The sequence below is a fragment of the Ipomoea nil genome, unplaced genomic scaffold (assembly GCF_001879475.1).
Source record: "Ipomoea nil cultivar Tokyo-kokei standard unplaced genomic scaffold, Asagao_1.1 scaffold3195, whole genome shotgun sequence".
Lineage (NCBI taxonomy): Eukaryota > Viridiplantae > Streptophyta > Magnoliopsida > Solanales > Convolvulaceae > Ipomoea > Ipomoea nil.
Window position 1 is genome coordinate 3,595,637 of NW_017619623.1, and position 23,745 is coordinate 3,619,381.

General features: G+C 37.6%; 1 protein-coding gene and 1 long non-coding RNA gene across 3 annotated transcripts; both read right to left on the reverse strand.

The window, feature by feature from the left end:
* Window positions 1-12,276: 12,276 nt before the first annotated feature.
* Window positions 12,277-14,799, reverse strand: LOC109168336. The gene is made up of 3 exons (XR_002052075.1): window positions 14,588-14,799; window positions 12,552-12,656; window positions 12,277-12,468 (listed from the first exon to the last, which is right to left on the reverse strand). It is a non-coding gene; the product is annotated as an uncharacterized LOC109168336 (long non-coding RNA).
* A 2,073-nt stretch (window positions 14,800-16,872) lies between these two features.
* Window positions 16,873-23,544, reverse strand: LOC109168335 (condensin-2 complex subunit D3-like). Of its 2 annotated transcripts, XM_019317346.1 has the most exons (10): window positions 21,984-23,544; window positions 20,345-21,088; window positions 19,352-19,846; window positions 19,150-19,241; window positions 18,970-19,057; window positions 18,742-18,856; window positions 18,512-18,638; window positions 18,263-18,437; window positions 17,609-17,989; window positions 16,873-17,572 (listed from the first exon to the last, which is right to left on the reverse strand). In XM_019317346.1, exons 1-10 carry the CDS (start codon window positions 23,454-23,456, stop codon window positions 17,285-17,287), a joined length of 3,978 nt encoding a protein of 1,325 aa, XP_019172891.1. In that variant the 5' UTR covers window positions 23,457-23,544; the 3' UTR covers window positions 16,873-17,284. The 2 variants fall into 2 exon arrangements, with proteins under 2 accessions (XP_019172891.1, XP_019172890.1); XM_019317345.1 differs by having other exon boundaries at window positions 16,873-17,989; window positions 21,984-23,543.
* Window positions 23,545-23,745: the final 201 nt, after the last annotated feature.

Consider the following 23,745-nt stretch of genomic DNA (forward strand, 5'->3'; position numbering starts at 1 on the left):
AGTGGATTTAGGGAGGATCTTCGATTATATAAGTGAAAGGCTAAAAATTGTAATAATCGAATATCCATATATGATATTCATAGTATTATCAATTGCAGATATGGATCGGAGTTGGATGTATGAGAAACGCAGTACACTCAAATATATACAAGGGGTTCAAGAGTTTATACAATATGCTGAAGAAAATAGAAACAAAAACGCGGAAGATTTTATAACGTGCCCGTGTTGTGATTGCAAAAATTTTAAATACAACTTAATGTATATTTGAATTATAATACATTAATTAATATGTTTACTAATTTGCTCAAATTAATTTTTTTTTGTAGATATTTGAACAGCCCACCTACTCCATTAATGAAATAGAAGAAATCCGCGAGTTGTGGGCACAATACTTTGTAGATCGGTGCTTGTAACTTTAGTTGGTTTAAACATTATCTTTATTATTATTAATTAACTTATGTTTATGTTTTGTTAAAAAATTGTATAATTATATTTTGAAGTATATATAGTTATGTTTGTGTTGGTAATTACTAGTGTTGTTTGAATTTGTTGTTGAATATATACGTTTAATTAGTTGTTAATGGTTTTGTAAATTTTTGTGTGAATTTGGAAAATTATGTACAGGTTTAATTTTGAGCAAATAAAATTAGAGAATTATTGAATTTTTAGGGGCAAATTAGGAATAAAAAAAGGTGGATATCCGCAACACCCTCTACGTAGAGGGTGCTGCGGATACATTTATTAAAAAAAAAAAAAAAAAAAAAAAAAGCTTTCCGCGACACCCTTATGCTAGTGGGTGTCGCGGATATGAACTAAGAAAATGACTTTCCGAGGCTCCTTAAAAAATTTGTGGTCAGCTTTTCGCGGAAAGCTAACCACTTTCAGCGTCACAGGGAATCCGAGTCACCTGTGCAGGTGACTCGGAAAGTATTTTACAGGTGACTCGGATGCAATTTTTTGTACTAGTGTGCTCTTGTTAAGACGTGGGCTAGAGATGGGTCACTATTGACGACGCTACTCGGCGGCGGCTTGGGACGGACGGGTAGTCGGCACGGCGGAGCGGCGAGTGAGTGTTGGATCCTCTGCAGCAATTGAAGACGGAGCTTGCAAAGTGTTGGATTCTTTGACTCGTATATACACACGTGGTACAAGTCTGCAATGGAACTACCTATGTCAATGTAGATGTGCTAAAAAGTTATAAAGATGGGAATAGTATGTTACTGGTTGAAGGTACGTATAGTATAGTACATCATTCATTCTTTAGTTTGCGGTTGCTCCAGCTCAGATCATATCAGAATTTCTGTGTTTTGCATCAATGGTTACCTATATTTTGGTCTGCATGCCTGAGCATATAATGGTGGTGGAATGAATCCTGATAAAATGTGTCAATGCATGTCTTTCGGCTATTCTCAACATTTCTGGTCAAAGAAGAGGCAGCCATGCTGTTTTCAATTCATCATGGGAGCCAATCACATTGAATGACAAAAATGTCCTTCATTTAGATGACTGTCTAACAGAAATATAGACGGAGGACCAAAATTATCCTCGTCAGGATAAGTCTGTCCAAAAAAACGGCAATTTTTTTTATTAAGGACTAAAATTGTCTAAGCCACTATAAATCTAGGACCAAGAATGTCTTTTACTCGAAAAGGGTGAGAAATAAGAGCAAGTGCAGTGGATAGTGTGTTATGGCATGTTTGTTTTATTCGTTGAATGTTACAGACTTACAGTGTCCACCAGGAACCAAAGCTGGGTGTTCTTTTAGGAAAGTGTGTAGCTCTTGAGAAATTGGTTATACTATGTGCTAAAAGCCTAAAATTATCTAACTACTGCTTTAGACCTACCTGTCTGTATAACTTGTGGACTTGAAAATGTAACTTATGTTGCTTTAATAAATTCTGGTGATAGTGAATCTAATAAAATGGCTTGTACTCTTGTAGAATTCACATAATTTTCTTTTTTGCTTGTAGAATTCAAAACAAATGGATGATTTTTCATTTTTGTATACAAGGAAATGTTCTACTTCTCAAACCGAATCGAGCTAAATCTGAGTCAAAATTGAACTCTTTTAAATCGAATCGAAATCGAACCAGACTACAATGTTAAATCGAATGACTTCATTTTTTCAAAATCGAAAAAAACTAAACTGAACTGAACCTAAAAAAAACGGAAACCAAAATAACCACCCTAGGTAAGAGTAGTCTTGAAAGAGAGAAAATATAAAGTACAAGAATTCAAAATAAAGTAATTGGAAAAGCTACAGAAAAATAAATAAAAAATTAAAAACCCTTAGAGGGAAATATATGCATTTTGCTTTTCTAATTATCGTCAGAACAAAACTCTTCAAAGGTTAAAATGTCATGACAGATTAACCGCCTAAGAATCCAACAAATTCTCATGCAGTCACATTTGGTCAAGGTCTGGCAAGGTCGAATACGCTCAGAAGGTATTCGATGAAATGGTGGTGAGAGATATAGTAGCTTGGAACTCAATGCTCAGTAGCTATTCTCAATTGGGTCTCCACCAAGAAGCTCTCTCTTTGTTCCGGAGCTTGAGGACTGGTGTTGTTAGGCCAGATCACTTCACATTTACATCAACGCTTAGTGCATGTGCATCCTCATGTGAGCTTAAATACGGGCATAAAATCCATGCACTTGTAATTGTTTGAGGTTACAACGCATATTTGTCAGTGAATAATTCACTAATTGATATGTATAGGAAATGTTTGAAGAGATGGAAGTCACGAATGAAGTGTCATGGTGTTCATTATTGTTTGTGTTACGAAAATAAAGAGAGAGAGTTTCTAATGTGCTGTCATATATTGTCTCAAACTCTCATAGGAATAGAAAATACAAAGCCCTATAAATAGGTACTAGAAAACTACGAATAGGAAACAAGTTTCCATATGTCCTACCTACCTAAAACCCTAAACTGCCTAATGTATAGAGATTCTATATATCAAATATATATTTCTTAACACTCCCCCTCAAGTTGGAGCATATATTTTAATAATGCCCAACTTGTTACACAAATGAGTGATAACCCAAAATAACTAAATAACTAATAACTCAAGTCCATTTAGGACACTCCTTTGACCGAAGACCGAACAAGCTTGAGATTGGATACTCATACTCCCCCTCCAACGAAAGCTTCGAACGCCACGAATCCCACGAACAATGGGTGAACACAAAGTGACCGAACAAGCTTGAAATTGGATACTCCCCCTGAAACGAAAGTTGTGAACGCCACCAATACCTACGGACAGTTGGGTGAACTCAACGTGGTGGACCGAACAAGCTTGGGATTGAACCCTCCCCTGAACCAAAAGCTTGGACTCCACCAATACCACAACTCCAGGTGAACCAAAAGTGGACCGAACAAGCTTGGACACACAAAGTAAAGAAGACAAACTCCAAACTGGAGGACACAAATTCTTTACTAGCAAAAGGAAAGTATCTTGACTAACAAAAGGGAAGCATGCTCCAATCAACGAGCATAAAAAAAAAAAAAAAAAAAAAAAAAAAGAGAGATAACTCCAAATCGAGGCAGCACCAAAACAAGATAGGACCAAAACAAGACAACATCAAAACACAAAACGAGACAGCACTAAAACACAAAACAAGACAGCACCAAAACGAGACAAACTGAACGTAGAACAAAAGTCAATGGTCCAAACTAAGTCCAGAACCAAGACAAACAGACTTAGGCGACCCAGGAACAAGTTGACCAAAACATTTTTCAATCGTTGGAGGAGCCTCACGCGCCAGCGGCACGTGAGGCTCACGCGCTAGTCAAAACGTGACGACAATGAAGCGAAAAAAAAAAAATTTATCGTAAAGGCTCTGATACCATGTTACGAAAGTGAAGAGAGAGAGTTTCTAATGTGCTGTCATATATTATATCAAACTCTCATAGTAATAGAAAACACAAAGCCTATAAATAGGTACTAGAAAACTACGAATAGGAAACAAGTTTCCATATGTCCTACCTACCTAAAACCCTAAACTGTCTAATATATAGAGATTCTATATATCAAATATATATATTCCTTAACAGTTTGCATATGTTAATGTGAATAAGTTGGATGTAGCAGCCAATTTGTTTAATGCAATGCCAAAGAATTGAAAGGGGTGATTGCATTTAATACTATGATTGCTGGACATGCTAGACAGGGTGAAGCTAAGTTGTCAGTGGGCTTGTTTAAGGATATGTTTGATGCGCTATCCACTCCAGACCAATGGACTTTGAGTGCTCTCATGAATGCTTGTGCTGAATCAAGACAAAAATTTCTCGGTTTTATGCTACATGGTTATATTCTGAAAAGTCAAGTGAGGCAAACAATTCTATTCTTAGTTTCTATGCTAGCTAGTGTGAATTCCCATAATGATGTTCTGAAGATGGTTCACAGCATTGATGTTCTCAACCATGTGTCTTCGAATTCTATAATTGATGCTCACATGAAAGTAGGCAACATAGATGAAGCAGCATTTACTGTATTCACCCAGTCACCTGAGAAGAACCTTGTTTCATAGACATCTATGATTGCAGGATTTGCTAGAAATGGCCATGGAGAACATGCAATATATTTCTTTGTAGATATGACAAGAAATGATATCAAGCCAAATGAGTTTACATTTGGAGCTATCTTGCATGCTTGTTCTACCTTAGCTGTGCTAGGTCATGGTAAAATGATCCATGCTTGTGGATTTAAGAGTAGCTTATTTACCCATACATATGTTGGAAATGACTTAGTTAATATGTATGCTAAATGTGGGGAGATAAGAGATTCACAAGCTGCATTTTGTGCCATTTATTTAAAGGATTTGATCTCATGAAACGCCATGTTGTTTTCATATGGGCTATATGGATGGTCTAAGCAAGCTGTTCAGCTTCTTGAGGAAATGCTGGCATGTGGGGTAAATCCAAATAAAGTAACCTTTAATTTGTAGGATTGTTTATGAATTGTAGCCACTCAGGGCTTGTAGATCTCTGTTTGAGTCAATGAGTAGTGTTTACGAAATTTCACCAGGAATTGATCATGTGACTTTCCTGGTTGACATATTAGGTCGCGGCGGCCATATTGAAGAAGCAAGAAAGATTGCTAGTGACTACTTTGGAAAACAAAATAAAATGCTACTATAAGAAGTTCTATTTGGAGCTTGTTCTGCTCAAAAAAAAAAAACATAGAATTGGGAAACGAATTAGGAAAACTTCTTAAAAGTTTAGATCCCCAAAATGAGATGAGCTATATCTTGTTGTCAAACCTCTATTCTGCAAGTGGGCAGTGGAAAGAAGTAGAGATGGTCAGGCAAGCAATGGTGAGTGAAGGGGTTAAAAAGATGCCTGGTTTTAGTTGGATTGAAGTGGATAATCAAATGACAATTTTTGCAGCAGGAAGAGAGTCAAATCCATGGATGGGAAAATTGGATGAGATGATTTCCATTCTTGATTCTGAGATGAGATCCCCACATTATTTTTCTCGTTTGGATGGAATTACCTAAAACGATCTTTCATTGTATACACATATGAAACTGCCAATGGCAATTGATTTTTCATCAAGGCAACTGATGATATTTCATGCTATGATAATTAGGATCATATTCTAATTGGGTTTTTAATCAAGGTACATCACTAGTGAACTGTTGAGGACCATATTTGCAATGTATATAGACGTATTTGAATTACCAAGTTTTACAAACTTGTTTTGTATTGTTATGGTATTATAGATTTATATTTTTGAAAGCTACTAGCTCTATTACATTGTAGTATTTTTTTTTTTTTTTGTGAGAATATGTTTCATCCTTATAGTTATCTCTCAAAGTTCATCAAGTGTTTTTGCAATTCATGTGAATTGGTAAGATGGAAGACATTTATACTACTTGCAATACTTTCAAACATCAATTAAAAAGTAGCTACTATCATACTCCATATTTACTTTATTCTGTTTCATTTCACTTTTGACTTGAACACAGAGGTACTACAGTGTAGAGGGGTTCTTTTTTCTTTCTTTTTTTTTTTTTTTTTTTTTGAAATAAAGTGGTTCTTTTTTTTTTTTTTTTTGGTTTTTGTTATCTCTTGTTGCACTACAAGAAAAATCGTGAATCGGGACGGAATTTTCTACAAGAAAAATCGCAACCGATAAGGGCCCTGATTATTGGAATCCACCGAAGAACTCTGATGTCCAACTAGCTGTTGCGATAACTACCTCCGCTAGGATCAAGGAAAGCCTTGATCGATATGATAAAGATGCGCTCAAGCACCCAACCTATACTAGGGGCTTGTGCTCGAAAGCCGGCCTTACTCAACAAGCACCTTTATTAGATTTTTATTTCATATTTCATTTGCTTTTCCTGCATTTTTCGCGCGATAGATCTGTTGGGTGATTCCAGCCTGAAGAAAGAGGCTGCGGATGCCCTGCGAACAGCTATTTCAGCCAATCCCGTTATGCGCCAATGCCATAGCCAATCCCGTTATGCGCCAATGCTTGAACATGATCGTTTACCTTTACCAAAAGAAAGAAGAGAAATTGGGCCATGTTTCCTGAGAGAGGCGCCTTCTCTCAGGCCACGGATTTCATATTTATCTACGCTTATTATGGATGTGGTGGTTTATTTCTGATTTCTCAAGCCATATGAAATAGCATAAAGGAGTGGTTTGATCTAAATTTTTATCCTATTCAAGATTTTGATCGGATACGAAATCACTGGTGCTCGATCTAGTGGTATTTTTATGGGGGTCCCTTTGTTATAAAGATATCGTACTCACCCCTTTTTAGATAAAGTGAAGCGCGCAGAAACAGGGACTACCCGAGCTAATGATAGAGGCAAGAACACTTTCTCCCTCAAAAAAGTCCAAATCAATTTCAAATCAAGAAAACCAAAAAAAGAAAAGGGGGAATTTTGGGGCAGGGAAGGAAGGCCCCAGAGAAGGATCGACATCTTGGAGTACAATAAAAAACTTGGAGTTCCGATCTCATTCTCTCGATGGAAAAATCCCATCGCGATACAGCAAAATTTCATTGCGAATCACGTTTTGCGACGGAATCCGTTCCATCGTCTATCGACTTGTCGTATTTTTGTACACGACAGAATAATTCCATCGCAAAATATGGCAACGGAATAAGGCGTCGCAAATTTGCGACGGAACTTTTTCCGTTGCACTTTGACAGTGGAAATTATTCCGACGCTAATTCCATCACCATTTTGAAAACGAATATTCCGTCGCCATATTTTTTTTCTGTCGCATTTTTTAATTATTTTTTAAAAAATTCATTTGTAATTATTATTTTTATAAATAGTAATATGAGCTTTTAAATATTAATATAAAACTACAATATTCATACTAAAACTCAATTAATTCTAAACATTAACATAATTCTAAAAATTTATCAATCTACATTATGTTAAAAGTAGACAAGTAGTAATACATCATCAATCCACATTATCAAGTCGTTCTAATACATTCTATGAAACAACTATTTATGGCATGAGGTTCTTAAAAAAACAACACTAAAACAAAGTTATTGAACTTGACAAAAAGAAGTAATGATGAATAGACAAAAGAAACCCAGATCCAACATCAATTCTTTCAACTGCCTCCTTGTAGGGAGCTTCATCCCAGGGGCTGAAATATTAAACATTAAAGCCATATGAGAAAGGTGTTAGAGGAAAATGATGGGTAAAACTGAACTAGCGTTTATTTGCAATTACTAATTGCACCCCTACCTGTTTTCGGCAGTAACTTCAACAGTAGTGAAGAACTCATTTTCACACTCAAGCAACTCAAATATCGGACCAAATACCCCTAGAATTTCATGCTCTCTGCATATCCTCTTAACTGAGTTCAATTCCCTTCTAATATCCTATAACCAACAAAAATAAATAACAAGATTAGGTACTTGTACTTCAATTTCAAGTTTATTTAAAATGGTACAAATTATCAAAACAATGTATTGAGCATATGGCAAGAATAGTGTCCACTGCCTTGTTGGTCTGATTCATCATCTATTCATAGTATGACAAGGACTCCACCACCAAATCCTTGAATTCTTGATCATCTATATTTACTGATTCGGTTGGTTGATTCGGAGAGAGGACAAATCTTCTAGTGGCATGGGCTTCCTTGTGCACTTCAGATTTCGTCTCAGCACTACAAAACAACATGAAAATAGCGACGGACTATTTCCTTCGCTAAACAGGTGAAATTCGTTGCCAAAACAAGCGTCGCTAGAATTTAGCGACGCAATTAATTTCCGTCGCTACTGTTAGCGACGGAAAGTTTCGCCGCGAAACAAAAATAATCTGTCGCTATATTTCTCCCGGTGACAGTTTTGACGTCGAAATTTGCTAGGGAATAATCCCGGTATATATATTTAGCGACAGGTTTGAACATTCGTCACTAGATAGCGACAGATAAACAAATCCGTCGCTAACATGCAAACAAAAACGAGTCTGGATTGAAAATGTAGCGACGGATGAATATATCCGTCGCTAATATGTAGCAATTAAAGTTATGGAATTAGCAAGCGAAAAATCCATCGCAATTTTGTCTCTAATATTTGCGCGGAAATTTACCGCTAAAATTAGCTACGTATTTAACGACGGAACATTTCCGTTGCTAAATCCGTCACGAATCCATCGTTAAAAGTCTATTTAACAAAAAAAATTAAAATCTGCTACTACGTTGTTGCTATTCCGTCGCTATATTAGCAACGGAATGTGTCCGTCGCTAAATCCGTCGCTATTTACAAGTTTTTTTGTAGTGTAGCTGCTACTTTTGAGTCCTTTTGATAGCCATCTTCATCTTTTCTGAAAACTAACTGTTGTTCCTCGGTCATGGTCTTTAAGAAATTCATCATAAAAGATAATGCATCCACTGGCCTTGGTGAAGGTGAGGGTGTTTGGTCATAACCAACATCAATGGAAAATAGATTCTCTGAGCTCGCACCAGGGGGCGCGTCCATGTTTCCACCACTGGATGAGCTAGAATATGTAGCTTTAGAAATCTGCAAAACTTCCTCAAACTTCTCAAGAACAAATAGCTTTAGAATATCTGAGAGAAATGGAAAATTCACCTATTTGTTCATATTCTAAAGCTTAAGAGAGGGGAAGATCGATAGCGCGTTTTTTTTAAATAATTTTTCTTAATTTGTGTCGTTGATCTAGATTAGATCAATGGCTCAAATTTCACCTCATCTTTCACATGGGGTAGTCTTCGCACGTGAACTGATCCTTATATATAAGGTGCTTTTCTGGTGCACACCATTATTATAATGTGAACTTGTGGATTGATGTGGTGCACCGATGTGAGTGATCTTATGGTGCGCAAATAAGACGCACGGTAGTTTCGGTGCACTGCCAAGTAGGTTGTGTTGGGGCGTGTTTTGAATTTGAGATAACAAGCGCTACTAATGAGCGTGTTTCGCGGTGACCACCGAATTTCTTTTTTTTTTTTTTTTTTTCCGTTGCGACTGCTGTGCGTGGCGATTAGTGCTATGGAACTGACGACCACCGAATCAAGCCACCGCCGTTGTCACGAGTCTGGACTGACGCTGCTGCATCTTCCCCGCGGCGATCATATGGATCCCCAGGTGTGCTTCCGAGTTCCAGTTCGTAATTCATTATTTTTTTTATTTATTTTTTTTTATCGTGAACTTGTAGTATATTCCGAAGATGCTCTGCGTTGTTCAATAAACAAGAATCCAATCTGGGTTTCTCAAGAATCCCGTGGATACCTTGGCTCACGTACATGCACACAGAAGGTAGCCACCGTTGGTGCACCTTAACACACATGTAACAATAATGCTTTAAAAATCTGTAGTATTCTTTAAGAGTATAACTTTGCAGTGGGAGTCATGTTTGCAGTAGTGTCCTATAAAAAACTGTAGTGTTCTTTGAGAATTATAAACATACAATGCTTTTTAATGGTAAAAATGCTCAGCCACCGCCAACATGCAGGGCAGTAAAAAAATCAGGAAATACTTGATCCTAACTACTCATTGCACCTTTTTGCATAAAGTGTGTATAACCTCTTTTTGCATCTACATTTTTCACTTATTTAACTATCACAGCCTTTTGGATACCTCCAGCGCACTGCCTTTTGTATAGTTCTAAAAGCCTAGTTCTAGATTTCTAGTGCCACAGTTGTGTTTTCCTCCATTTTTCCTTGATGATGTTGTAATTATATTGCTTCTTCCACAGGTGCCAGGGGGCAAGATTGTGAGAGGATGGATTGGTATGTCACTGTACCAACGAAATATTGGTGGCCTACACTGGACCCCACAATTACGCTGGAGGTCGGGCGCCGCTTCAAAACACTAGCAGAAGGCATGCATTTCTATATCAACTACGCTAGAACATGCGATTTCTCTGTGAGACACCACACACTAAAGCGAGGTCGGGATGACAAAATTACCATGCGTTACTTAGTATATAGCCGGGAAGGCGTAAAAGGGGGCGGTAAGAGCAAGCTGAAACCTGTAGAGGGTGCAAGTGGTGGTCGAAGCACTCAACGTAGAAAACGAGCGATGCATTATAGTTGTGATGCAGGTATAGTTTGATGTTTTTACCTTTTACTGGAGTAGACCACAACAAGCGGTGCATTATGTTCGCCGGGGGGTTGCTGACTAGAGAAGACACTGAATCATACGTGTGGGTTCTCGGGAGATTCAAAGATGCAATGGGAAAGAGCCCCTAGTGTGTCGTAACTGATCAAGACCCGACTATGAAGATCTATAAATTACATATTTCTATCACTCATTTCTGATTATTAATAAAGACATTGGAGTTTTAGAATTCATAAGCGCTAAGGATCTTCCCACTTTACTATCACTCAGTTCTAGTTATTAATAACGACATTGGAGTTTTAGAACTCATAAATGCAAGGGATATTCCCACTTGTATTTTTTTTTTTACCTCGATTTACCCGTTCCAGCGTGCTAATACACTTGATGTTGACATACCATGGCTAAATTGTTTTAAAGTGCATGTAACGTCACTGTGTGAATTTCTACCATTATTACATGGAATAAAGTACGGAGTAATTAATTTGTGAAGGAAAACCTTTAATTGAATATATTATATTCTGCAAACTTGCTTTGTAGAGTGGAACCCTGCTTGATTAGGAGCATTAGCGTTTGTAGGCCAGTTTTATTTTCCCCGTCCACTTAAATGGAGTTCTCAGAATACATTGCACTAGTGCATTAAACATTAGCTTAGATTGCATTAGTTTTGATTGAATTGGCTACTGGAATTGTTTGTTCGGTGAGCAAAGGCTACTGGAATTTTAAAAAATTCTGGAGTTTAATTTGTGGCAGTAGTGCGTCTGGAATGAGGTAACAATTGGCATATTCTGGAAATATTATGGGATTAGTGGTGTGGATAAATGCATGTGCGAATAAGTGATGAATGGACTAGCTTATTTGATATTGTGCCTGGGTCAACGAATTTTTTTAAAAAATTGGGTGTTAGATTTTTCAGCAAGAATGCACTTTTGTTCTGAGTCCTTTTAGTTCATCATTGCTGCACCTAAACATGAGTTGTTTTAACTATTGAGATGTTCTACAATAAACAAAACAGTACTGCCTTACCAACATTACATTGTCTCCGTTAATGCACTGCTACGCTAGTAAGACCACAAATGCACCACTAGTCATGTGAAATGCACATCACTAATTACACCAAGTGCACAACGATACCCAACAGAATGCACAGCTAGCCACTAAACAAAATAAAAAGAGATCACAAGAGCACTATGCCCTTTTAACAAAAAATGTCTAACATAAATTACTCCACACAAATGCATGTGCCTTACTCCTCCAAGTGCCCAGCTGGCCAGATGTAAACAACAAGCATGAATAAAATTATAAACATCCCATTACTTCAATTGTTCTCTTCCCAAATGAACAAGAACACAAATACAAGCATCATCCAATTTTCGCAAATTTGAAATCACCTGAAATGCAAGAATGCAGAACTACCACCCAATAGCACATTACAGCCACACAACACCCCAGTTTCAAATCACCATGTGGTTTGCAGTACTACCACCAAAAAGTTCACAGTCTACCTTAGTTTTTTTTTTTTTTTTTGGAGAAAACAACAACCCAGAATTCAGACCCGTATGTGTACGAAGCATACCCCGTCGGGTCTTGGAGCGGGCACGTGGGGCACCGTGCGTGCAGCATCACCATCTTCATAGTCTGATGGAACTCTTTGGGACGGAGGTTGCCAGGGACGTGTTGCCGATGCATGAACCAGTGCATCCACTTGCAAAAAACCAATTTTGTTACAAACACAAACAATCTCACACAAATGAAAATAGTATTACCTTTTGCCCCAATAAATCAGTTCATCCTACCCATCTTTTTTATTTTGATTTTGCAGGGATCCCATTTTGTGAACTTACTATGTTATACACGCTTCCAGCACTTTAAATCTATTTACATACTACTTGTTTCCTAACCTACAACTGTTTCCATTAAGAAGTCAGTAGATCATAGTCATTAGATCATCCTACTGCAGTTAACTAGTGCACCAGTTAAGATGGCATACCGTAATGGGACCAGGAACGGGTCCACGGTATCCAGGGCGTAGGCGTTGGGCACTTCGGGTGTCTTGTGCTACTTGTCGTGGACTAGTACAAGGCAGTGCATCCACCTGCAAAAACACAGTCAAGTTGAGCATATCCAGGTGGCTACTATAGATATTGCATTATCAAACACATCTATGATCATTTATTTTTAAAATTTTTTTTTTTTAAAATACCAAAAAAAAAAAAAAAAAACAGTGAGCAGAACATTAACTCCAAAAAGGGGACTGCATTCCCATTCCAATGACACATAATTACATTATAAATGCCAAACACATTTGTGATCATTCATTTGAAAAAAAAAATTAATTAAAAACAAAGCCCAAAAAAAATATTAGTTTTTAAAAAAATAAATGATCACATCTGCAGCTTGGTTTAAATCATCCTACCGGGCTACCGTAGTTCACTAGTGCACCAGTTAAGATGGCATACCGTAATGGGACCAGGAACGGGTCCACGGTGACCAAGGCGTGGCCGTTGGTCATTTTGGGTGTCTTGTGCTACTTGTTGTGGACTAGTACAAGGCAATGCATACACCTGCAAAAAAACAGTCAAGTCGAGCATACCGAACTAGCTAATATAGGTATTGCATTATCAAACACATCTGTGACCATTTGTTTTTAGGGGAAATTTTTTTTTTTAAAAAAAAAAATCCAAAAAAAAAAAAAAAAAACTATTACTGTAACAAAGGAGATAAAACAGTGAGCAGAACATATAACCTCTAAAAGGGAACTGTATTAAGCTCCCATCCCAATGTCACATTTTCACCCAAACTATTCAAACCACTAACGATACCCTAACACCATACACAAGTAAGCCAAGCAAGCAATTTACATAATTACATTAGAAGTAAATTCCTCCCTTATGATCGTTACATTAAAAAGGAAATATCAAACACATTTGTGGTCATTCATTTAAAAAATTAAAAATAAAGCAACAAAAAAAAAACAAAACAAAATAAAAAGTCAAGCCTAAGTTGCTTAGGCCATGCCAAACCCTTCCAAATAATGTAGTGCCATCATCCCGACCTGGATCTCCACAACGACACACCGCATTACATTAGTGCACTCCAAAATATAAACAAAGCATATAATTCCCACCAAGCTCTAATTAGTGCAATAGAAACTATAAACAACACATGCAATCCCCTGACTCCTAACACCCCATAGTAATTCAAATTCTTCATCCTACTTATTTCAGACCTGGATCACCACAACGACACACCGCATTAGATTAGTGAACCCCGAAATATAAACAAAGCATATAATTCCCCATCAAGCACTAATTAGTGCAATAAAAACTATAAACAACACCTGTAATTATTCCCAACTCTGACTCCTAACACCCCCTCAAATTCTTCATCCTACTTATTTCACCCCAGTGCATTCCCACAGTAAACCCAAACACACAGACATGCTTACGATCTTAAAAGGCATCCATTTTCACCCCCTATACTAGACAGTATATCCTAAAGTGTCAAGAAATCCAGTCTTAATGAACTTATTAGTTGAGCAATTTTATAGTCAAATGGCTATGAGTGAACACCATTCCAAAATCCCAACTCCCAACCCCTAGAACAGCCAGAAAACACTGCATTACATGCTTTGTTCAGATTAGTGCACTCCGAACTATAAACAAAGCATATAATCCTCATCAAGCACTAATTAGTGCAATAAAAACTATAAACAACGAATGTAATCCCCAACTCTGACTCCTAACACCCACATAGTAATTCAAATCCTTCATTCTACTTATTTCATTCCCACTCAAACTGTGACACTAAATGTGAAATAAAACTACTGACACACCCATACAGTAAAACTGTGAACACCACTGCTATAATGTGAAATACTGGGACAATCAACACACAGCAACCCCTAAACCATGGCCACTGGCCTGGCCGACTCCTAACCCCTAAACAACCCAAAACCCCTCGAACCAACCTAATTTCGAAAATTGGCAGTGAAAACGCATAGAAACCATAGGAACAGGCACAAACCTTGCATACCGCACTGGTGTGTGATCCGTCTTCATGAAGATACTCTAGAAGCAATCCCGGTTACGGCCCGTTCGAAACTGACACGATCAGCCCGGCGTCTAAACGCCCAGGATGCCTCCGCAACCCTGTGCAAAGCAGCCGACGGCGGAGTTGTCGGCGAGAACGAAGGTCGGGACCTACCCCTCCTAGAACGGTGGTGTGACCGAGCCATCGTGTATCGGACCTCCTTCCGGCGAGAACGGCGCCTCAACAGAGCTGAGCAGACGGTAACTCCAACGGGTAGACACAAACCCCGACCCCTAACCCCAACCAAAATCCTGCCCCCTGAAAATCACAAATTAAACCTTGCGCATTCCACGTACCACTAACAAATGATATGTGTGACGGGGTGCACCCGAACCCGTGCACTCTAATTTCCCCCCATGGATCAGCCCCAATCGCACGGCTAGTATAAGTGCACACGTGCACACCTTTTCAAAGTTCACACCTGAACTTTTACCTATATATATATATATATATATATATATATATATATATATATATATATATATATATATATATATATATATATATATATATATATATATATATATATATATATATAGAGAGAGAGAGAGAGAGAGAGAGAGTTGAGTTCAAATGAGGACCATTATATTATAGAGGACTGTGCGAACTGGTGCAGTCGTGTGACATTAGTCTGTATGTCGTGTGCCTAGCCTAATGTAGTCGTGTGCCACAGTTTATATGTCGTGTGCATATGTTTGTTAATTAATAGAGCTTGGGTTCAAAACCTGATCTTTACATGTATTCTCGTGTGCCATTGGCCCATTGTGTATTAAATTGTGTGCATGATAATAATTTATTGTGTGCCTGTAATCAGTCCGCACAATCCTATATATATATATATATATATATATATATATATATATATATATATATATATATATATATATATATATATATAAAAAGTGTATTCAAATGATGACAACTATATTATAGAGGACTGTAAAAGTAACTCACACCAAAATAAAATTTTACTCACACCAAACTAGAATTTTATAAAACATAAGTTATAGTTCCATTATGAAAATATCCATAATTTAGCACCAAGTCAATGAAGGATGAAAATACCCACCAGTGAGTCAATACTTAGATAGTTAGACCCCCAAACCAAAACCAACCGGACACAGCCCAGTTGGTTCGAGTCTAATTCTTTAAGTATGCTTACTCCGAAAGGGACGCGCACACACACACACAATTATTTTTATCCAAAACCAACACATTCACCAATATGTGAAAAATTCAAAACTACTATGATTCACCAATTTTCAAAAATTCCACCTTGTAATCAAAATATAAATGTCCATATACTTTGAAAAATAGCCTAATGCTCAGGGATTTATATATACACTCAAAAAAATCAACCACTTCAACCAAACACAATATTTTCACAAAATCCACATAACATTGGAAATTTTTCAGAAAATCAATTTGTAAAACATAATAATTTCTCAAAATACCATGAGCATCAATTTGGGTATAGTCGAGGCCTAGCCTCTCTTTCTCCACCCAAAAAAAATAAAAAAAAATAAAAAAAAAACATCAATTTGGATATAGTAAAAGTGATGAACATAAACCTTACCTCAACCAACCAAAATCCAAAGTACCAAAACTTAGAATCGATGGTCCATACTCGCTAGATCTTCTACACAATAATAATAATTCCCGAATCACACATAAATCAACAAACCAATGAAACCCTAGCACTACCCAAAAAATATAAGAATATCTAGGAAACTTACGACTTATTGACCGAGAGAAAAACCTTAAGCAACACAACTAACGAGACAAAATTTGGTATTTTTCTTATTCTTGATTAACAACAAAGTGAGAGGAAAAGAGAGAGACGAGAGAAACGGCTAAGAGAATGATGAGAGAAAAGAGAAGAGGAAATAATGGGATTAGGATTTAGGATTGTATTAGGTCAGACTTGAAACTCAAGTAACAGAATGAAATTAGAAAACAAGGATTTGATAACTAAAATATTCTTAGGGAAATTTATTAAAATAAATCTAATAAAATTGAAGTTTAATAATGTGATGGAATAATTTAAGGGTTCAACACTTAGTAAAATAATTTGAAAGTGCCTAATAATAAGAACCGAAATAATGAAGAAATCTCATCTAGACGCATGTACGAGCCATGTACGACCATACAAGACACCCCTAAACGAAATACAAGCTAAGTATGAACGTTTCGAAAAAATACAACGTAAACTCATCATATGCATGTACAAGCATACTTGCCTAGTACAAAGACCTCCCAACGTTTTACAAGCTAAGAACAACCCTACTCCTCCCATACAAACACCTCCTGAAAGAAATTTTACAAAAATTCACAAAATTACACTTGTACGAGACCTCATACGAACGTACGACACTCATACAATGCCCAACAAATACGGAGTATCACAATCTTCCCCTTAAAGAATGTTTCCTCCTCGAAGCTCAAACCACGACTTAAACCATGCCAAAGCCAACCAAAATCATAAGTCAAAAACACACCAAAGACAACAACGGTTGACACCCCACAGGTGACACCAAGCCAACTAAAACCACACTTAATAACCAAACCACAACAATCAAGACATAGATAGGCAATCAAAATCATAGAAAAAGAAAACGAGGGTGCTAAACTTCAATTTTCATCATCAGAATCAAACGACTGCCTTCTCCTAAGAGATTCTATTACAGCTGCAGACCGTTCTCCTCGACTAGCTGCCATTGTTCTTACTGAGCAAGACTTGAGCTTAGGTGCCCTCATTGCACTGAGTGGTGGCGTTGCAGCGCCTTGATTGACTTCCCTTAGCACAGCTGCTGCCGTTGCATCTGCCATTGCTGAAGCAACCTGTGAATTGCTGTGCAGCTTTGCCTTCAGTTTACTCTTCATGATATTTGAACCTGGAACCATTGGATCTGCCGGGGTTTGGTAGGAATCTGATCTTTGCAGGGTTGCAACTGCCTCAGCAGCTGTAGATTTAGCCTTCATTGACTCATATTTCTGCATATCATAGATGAGCTCTTTCTGAAGCTGCTTATCAGCAACCAATATTTCGTCAATCTCATTCTTGTAGTCCTTGAGAAGGATCCGGAGGCATTCCATGAGAGAACCAATGAGAGGGCTGTGTTTGCTCTCAAGCAGACGTTTTAACTCAATGAAGATGGGAATGGTGGTTTGGATAAGCCCTTTCTTGACAGCTTGGGTTATAGCATTTCCCCTAACAGCAGCTGCAGATGCTCCTCCACTGTCTCCGGCTTCTTCATCTATGTCAGGCAAGTCAGATGGCATTCCACGGCTGGTTGAAATCCGGATGTCTTTACTTGACAGAATTTGGAAAGCATCCTGCATGCATACTCAAAATATATGAATCACAAAATAGATTATCCAACCAAAACCCTCGGTCTGTAAAAGTAGAGAATGAAAGACATGCAAATAGCAAAAACAAATTCAATTTATTTCTTAGCAAAATGATATTTTGTGTTGTGTGCATGTATAAAGGTGTCAATCCCCAGAAAAAAAAAAAAAAAAAAAAAAAAAAAAAAAAAAAAAAAAAACAAAAAAAACAAAAGTGGGAGACGTTAAAGGAGCTTATTGGCAGCAAATATAATACTATACCTGCAGAACTGACTGTGCAGTAGTATCACCTAGATTGAGCATACCATCAGATGCTGCACCAAGAATCTCTGCACATACTTTAGCAAATGTTGCTAAATGGTGTTCTGGAGCCATCTGTTTAAGCAGAGTGGCATAAATGTGCATTCTTGAAGACCTTGACTTCGCATCATTTCCTCTAATGAATAGCCAGCCATATGTTAAAAAATTATACACATGTTTCATATTTAAAGACTATATAAAAATGTCCACCTAATTGAGAAAAGCCGGCTTTCATTTCTTGAAAGCTGGGAGTTACTAGATCCAGTATGAGCATTGCAGTCATTCAGAGCAAATATAGCTTCCACAAAGCTATTGTAGGCCAAAAGTGGTGCCTTTACTGTAACAAACAAATAGTAAACATGCATCACAATTCTGAGACAAAAAAAAAAAAAAAAAAAAAAAAAAAAAACTTCTTATACAAGTTGTGCAGTGGAAATCACCTTTTAAAATATTCCCAAAGAGGAAATCAGCTAGTTGTCTTATCTTCTCGGATTCATCAACGAGAGATAATAAAAACCGAAGAAAAAGAACTCCTCTCCACTTTACATAGTCCCTCTGAGTTCAAGTCATAAGTCAAATGAAATAGAGACAGAGTATGATAGTAGCTACTTTTTAACTGATGTTTGAAATGAAAAATATAATGAATATGTGAGAAAACAAGAAATCACCTGCAGTAGTCTTGCAAGTAGTATAAATGTCTGCCGTCTAACTAATTCACATGAATCACGTAGACACTTGGTGATCTTTGAGAGATAACTGTCAGAATAGAAACATATAATAATTACATAAGAATACTGAACTTGGTAATTAGAATACATCTATAAATACACAGCAAATATGGTCCTCACCAGTCCACTAAAGATGTATGGCGTACACAAAAATCTGCCATCATTACAACTATGTTGTTGCGAAGAGCAGCACAATCACTCTTTTCAAGCTCCTAGAAAGACGTAATTGCATATCATTATGTTCACACATTTAAAAGTTTCATTCAATAAAATACAAAAAGTGAATTTTGATGACCAGACCCTTTGGTAAGCATGCATGTACCTGGACAAACAGAGGAATGTAACGTTTTGCAAGTTTACCATCCGCAAGGCAGATCTTGCCCATGGTTAACCAAGCTTGAACATACAAGGAAGGAGCTGTCTGCTTGATAGAAACTGAAGGTCCCGGTAGTTTCTTAGCTCTTGGATCAGTACCATCAGAAGTGATAATTGTGTGTAGAACTGGAATCATGGATTTCAAAACAGCTGAAGGGCAAACAATAATCAAACATCCAACAGTATGAACTGCAGTCATTGTTTGTGATAGTAATGCAGATGATGATGCACTTCTTTTCCCCTTTCCATTTATAAAACTTGGTGGTGTAAGAAACGCACTATCTTCATTTGTTTCTTTGTTCTTCGAAATATACAAATCTAGAATTTTGGACACTTTGGAGAGAAGCTGGTGAACCCATTTTGTAACAAGGGAATCAGCCTCCTCAGGGCTCAAAGCCTTTCGCTTGCATAGCGTTCTGAGTGCTTTCACATGAGCATCAACCTGGGAAGAGAACATCACGATCACGATTGATAATAATTGCAGGAAGCACATTTTATAAGTAGTTGGATGATTGCACCGCACCATATTGGACAAAGGTACTGACTAATTGGGAAGGCAAAAATGAAAAAGAAGAAATAAATTAAGTTTGCATTCATTTTATTCACAATCACTTAGTTCCAACTGAGATTCACAAAATTCATTATAGAGATGCGGCAAGTCTCGAAAAATATAAATTACCAGTGCTGGATGCTCTTATTTATGCTTTGCACCTTGACCACTAGTCAAAGCTGCACAAAGTTTATATACCATCCCCAGTTCCGTAATAGAATCCAAGGCAGAACAGCACCTACTGTTTGCTCTTCTTAGAACAATAGGAACAAGTCCTCTACGTAATGCATTGTCGGTGATTTTTTTTTTACCCTTTGTCCATGTACTAGGGTGGGTGGGTGGGTTGCAGGGAGCAGAAGAACTAGGAAAATCATACTAATTATTACATACCTCTGTTGAATGCATGTTGAACTGCTCTAGACGAGTGAGAAGATTATGAGCTAGGTCAGCTGCAGGTTCAGCAGGTAGCTCCACAGATACATTAGAGATTGTTTGCAAAAGGAAAACACGATCTCCTGCCCAAGTAACAGATTTTGATTCTACACCAAACTCCTCTGAGTTCAAATTTCTTTGTACAAACTGGTTTTCAACATTATTATTGGGTTTATACTTGTCGAGGAGCTGCCAATGATGATGAAGGAACTCCCAGTCTACAGCTTGAGGCAGGAATGCTGACACCTCTGATAAAAGAAACCAAGCACCCAAGGGTGCAGTCCACTTCTCTATTGGCAAGGAATGGCTCAGGCATAGTGATTCAGATGCCCTTATGATATTTTGAAGTGCAATAGCAATCTTAGGCTTGACTTTTTTCTTTTTTCCTAAACTTACACAAATCTTCTTCACCCAAGGTGTCACCTCACCATTAGAGATTTCTCTCAATAGAAGTAGAACTCCACCACGATACAATTGTTCAATTTCCATGTCTGAGCTTTTGGAACTTCCATTTGACTCAGGAAGACTAAATATTTGGTGTTGACAACTACTAGATCCAGCCAGTGAGATTCGATCAAGAACCAATTCAAGGAACAAGTTTTCACATTCTTCCTGTATGCTGGTTTCATTATCAGTTATTAGACGGGGAACTGAATGAAGCCACTCCTTTGTCACAGTTCCTCCTAAGGTCAATCTAAAAGCCTGTTAATGAAATGTAAAGTTAATCTGGGAATAAAAAATACCAAAGGATATTTTCAGATGGCATACCTACAGAGCAGATCATATCATACATTTGAAATGTACCCAAGTGTAGAAAAGATATCAAGACAAAATGACAAGGGTAGATAATCATGGTTTAAACTGTGTCTAAAAGAAAAGGTGTAGCAACCTCCCATCAAGGTAAATGAAGCATCATCAAACGTAAGCCAAAGGTCTTGTTACTTTAAAGTACATCTGGGAATTGACTTCATTTTCCCCCCCAAACTGAAACTCACTGCTCTAGTATCTACACACTGCTCTCAACAGTTAGATTCCATGTTCATACTTTATAATGAGAACAGAAAATCCAATAAATAATAATAATAATAATAATAATAATAATAATAATAATAATAATAATAATAATCTTGAAAAGTAGGATTGTAAGAGACTTGAAGCAGTTTGGACCTATCCAATAGAAACCATTGCTATTGTGCACTCCAGATTACTAACAGTTAAAGATGAGTCTTCCATGAAACATGAAGTTAACACATTACACATCATTGACTCATTGTTAGAACTTAAAGGTACAAAAGATAGTAGTAGGACAACATTTTATACTATGACTTGCAAGGTACAAGATGAACAGGGCTTATGTTTTAACCATTATTAAGAGGCACACAATGGAAAAAAGAATTTCCCAGTTTATATTCTTTTATGACTAATATGAAAGAGAGTGCTTTCAAAAAGTTTCAAGCTTCAACTTCTCATCTAAAATTGTATTTACCTAGCAGTATTAGAATTTTAGAAGTTTAACTACTAAAACTACTAGCCAAGTCATACAGGGCAAACCCAATAACATAAGGAAACAGCTCATATTGCAGAAAAGTTAATTAACCTCTGATAGAGCTGAAATAGCCACTTTCCTTATGCTAACAAGTGGATCGCAACAAGCAATGCTCACTGTCTTGAGTAAATCTTCATCAAGAGCACTGCCTAAAAGAGCTGTCAACTTGGATATAAGAATAAGAGCAGCCTTCCTTACTGCAGCTTTCTCATCCATACACCGGCTTTTCAAGATATAGTTGATTCCATCTTGTGCCAACTTAGACCCATCATTTTTGAACCCCATTAATTCCTTCAACATTGATCTGCTCCTATCCTCCCCAGAAAAGTGTACCACCAATTGAGCCAAAACAGTCAAAGCCCGAGCTCTAATCCCAGCAGTTGCATCTGAGCACCGCTGAATCAATGCATTCAAACACCTCAAGCCCCAAGAATTCCCACTATCTGAATCCCATCCAAGTGGATCTTTCAATGACATGATCAATGCTGGAATGAGATCCACAGCCAAAAGCCTTAAATGTCCCTTCCCTTGGGTCATCTTCACCACATAATCAGCAAAACCAATTTGATCCTCAAAGTCTAATACTTTAACAATTTGTATTAAGGACCCCACAGCAGAAGCCCTGGGCTCAGCCTTCTCTGGAGACTTCTGGACCAAATACTTAGGAAAATTTACAACTGCTTCTTTTATCACGGGTGAATCTTTGGCCATATTCACCATCCTGTTCACTACAAATTCTAAAGCAAAGGTCTTTGCTTGAGACTTAACCAAAAGAATCAAAGGTGCCAACGATTTCAAAAGCTCGGCTGTGGAAACCCTCAGATCCCCATGCTCAGCCTTAAGGACTTCACTTAAGACCCGTGAACACAACTCACATAACCGCATATAAACCCTTGAATCTCCAGAAAATTCACTTGCCATTACGGGAATGTCAGCCACAGTTTGAACTAAACTCTTCAAACAGTCCGGAAATCTATCCAAATGGACCAAACCCATCACCAATTCCAACCTCTCAAGCACACAGAAAAAAACCCTGACATCAAAAACTCTATCTTCACCCTCATCTACACCATGCTCCACATTCTTTCCCCTGTTCTTACTGGGACCTCCACGACCACTCCCCTGCCTTTTCCTCCCCGGTTGTCTTAACCCGGAACTCCCTCCGGAAGGAAAAGACGTGTTTTTCAAAGCTCTGCGAATGGACCGGAGAAGCGACATAAAAGCCATGGGAGTGAACAGAGTAAAGACAGGACAATTTGGGGAGAGAAGTAGAGATAAGTAAACAGTTGAGGCCAAAATCGAAACCTGGGGTGGAGCAGAGTCCATGGTTGAGGATATTGAGTTGGAAAGTGTAGTGGGTGAGAGGTTTCTTGAAGAAAGTTCATGGTAGAGGGTTTCAAGATCTATGGAATCTTGGGTACTGAGGGTGTAATCTAAGAGGGATTGGAGGTCTTTAAGAGTAGCTTCTGAAATGGACGTTTGGGTTTCAAGATCTGCCACTATTCTCTGTATAGCTTCTTCCATGGTTGACGCATAAATGGGGCTTTGAGTTCTGAGGTCTCCCAAGAGGAATTCAAATTGTTTATAATCCCGCTATACTATCGCGCAATTCGTCTGAAAACGACAGCGTATTTTATATTTTATGCCCTGAATCCCAATTGTTATACAGTGGACTATGGTCCACATGGTTGTCGAATTAAATTGTTGTACAATTAAAATGATATTTAATGTGTCAAGCACCTTGTGTTCAGATGGTATCTGGGTTAGATTCTTATATGGGAGGTTGAGAAAATGATCAAATAGACTCTTACAT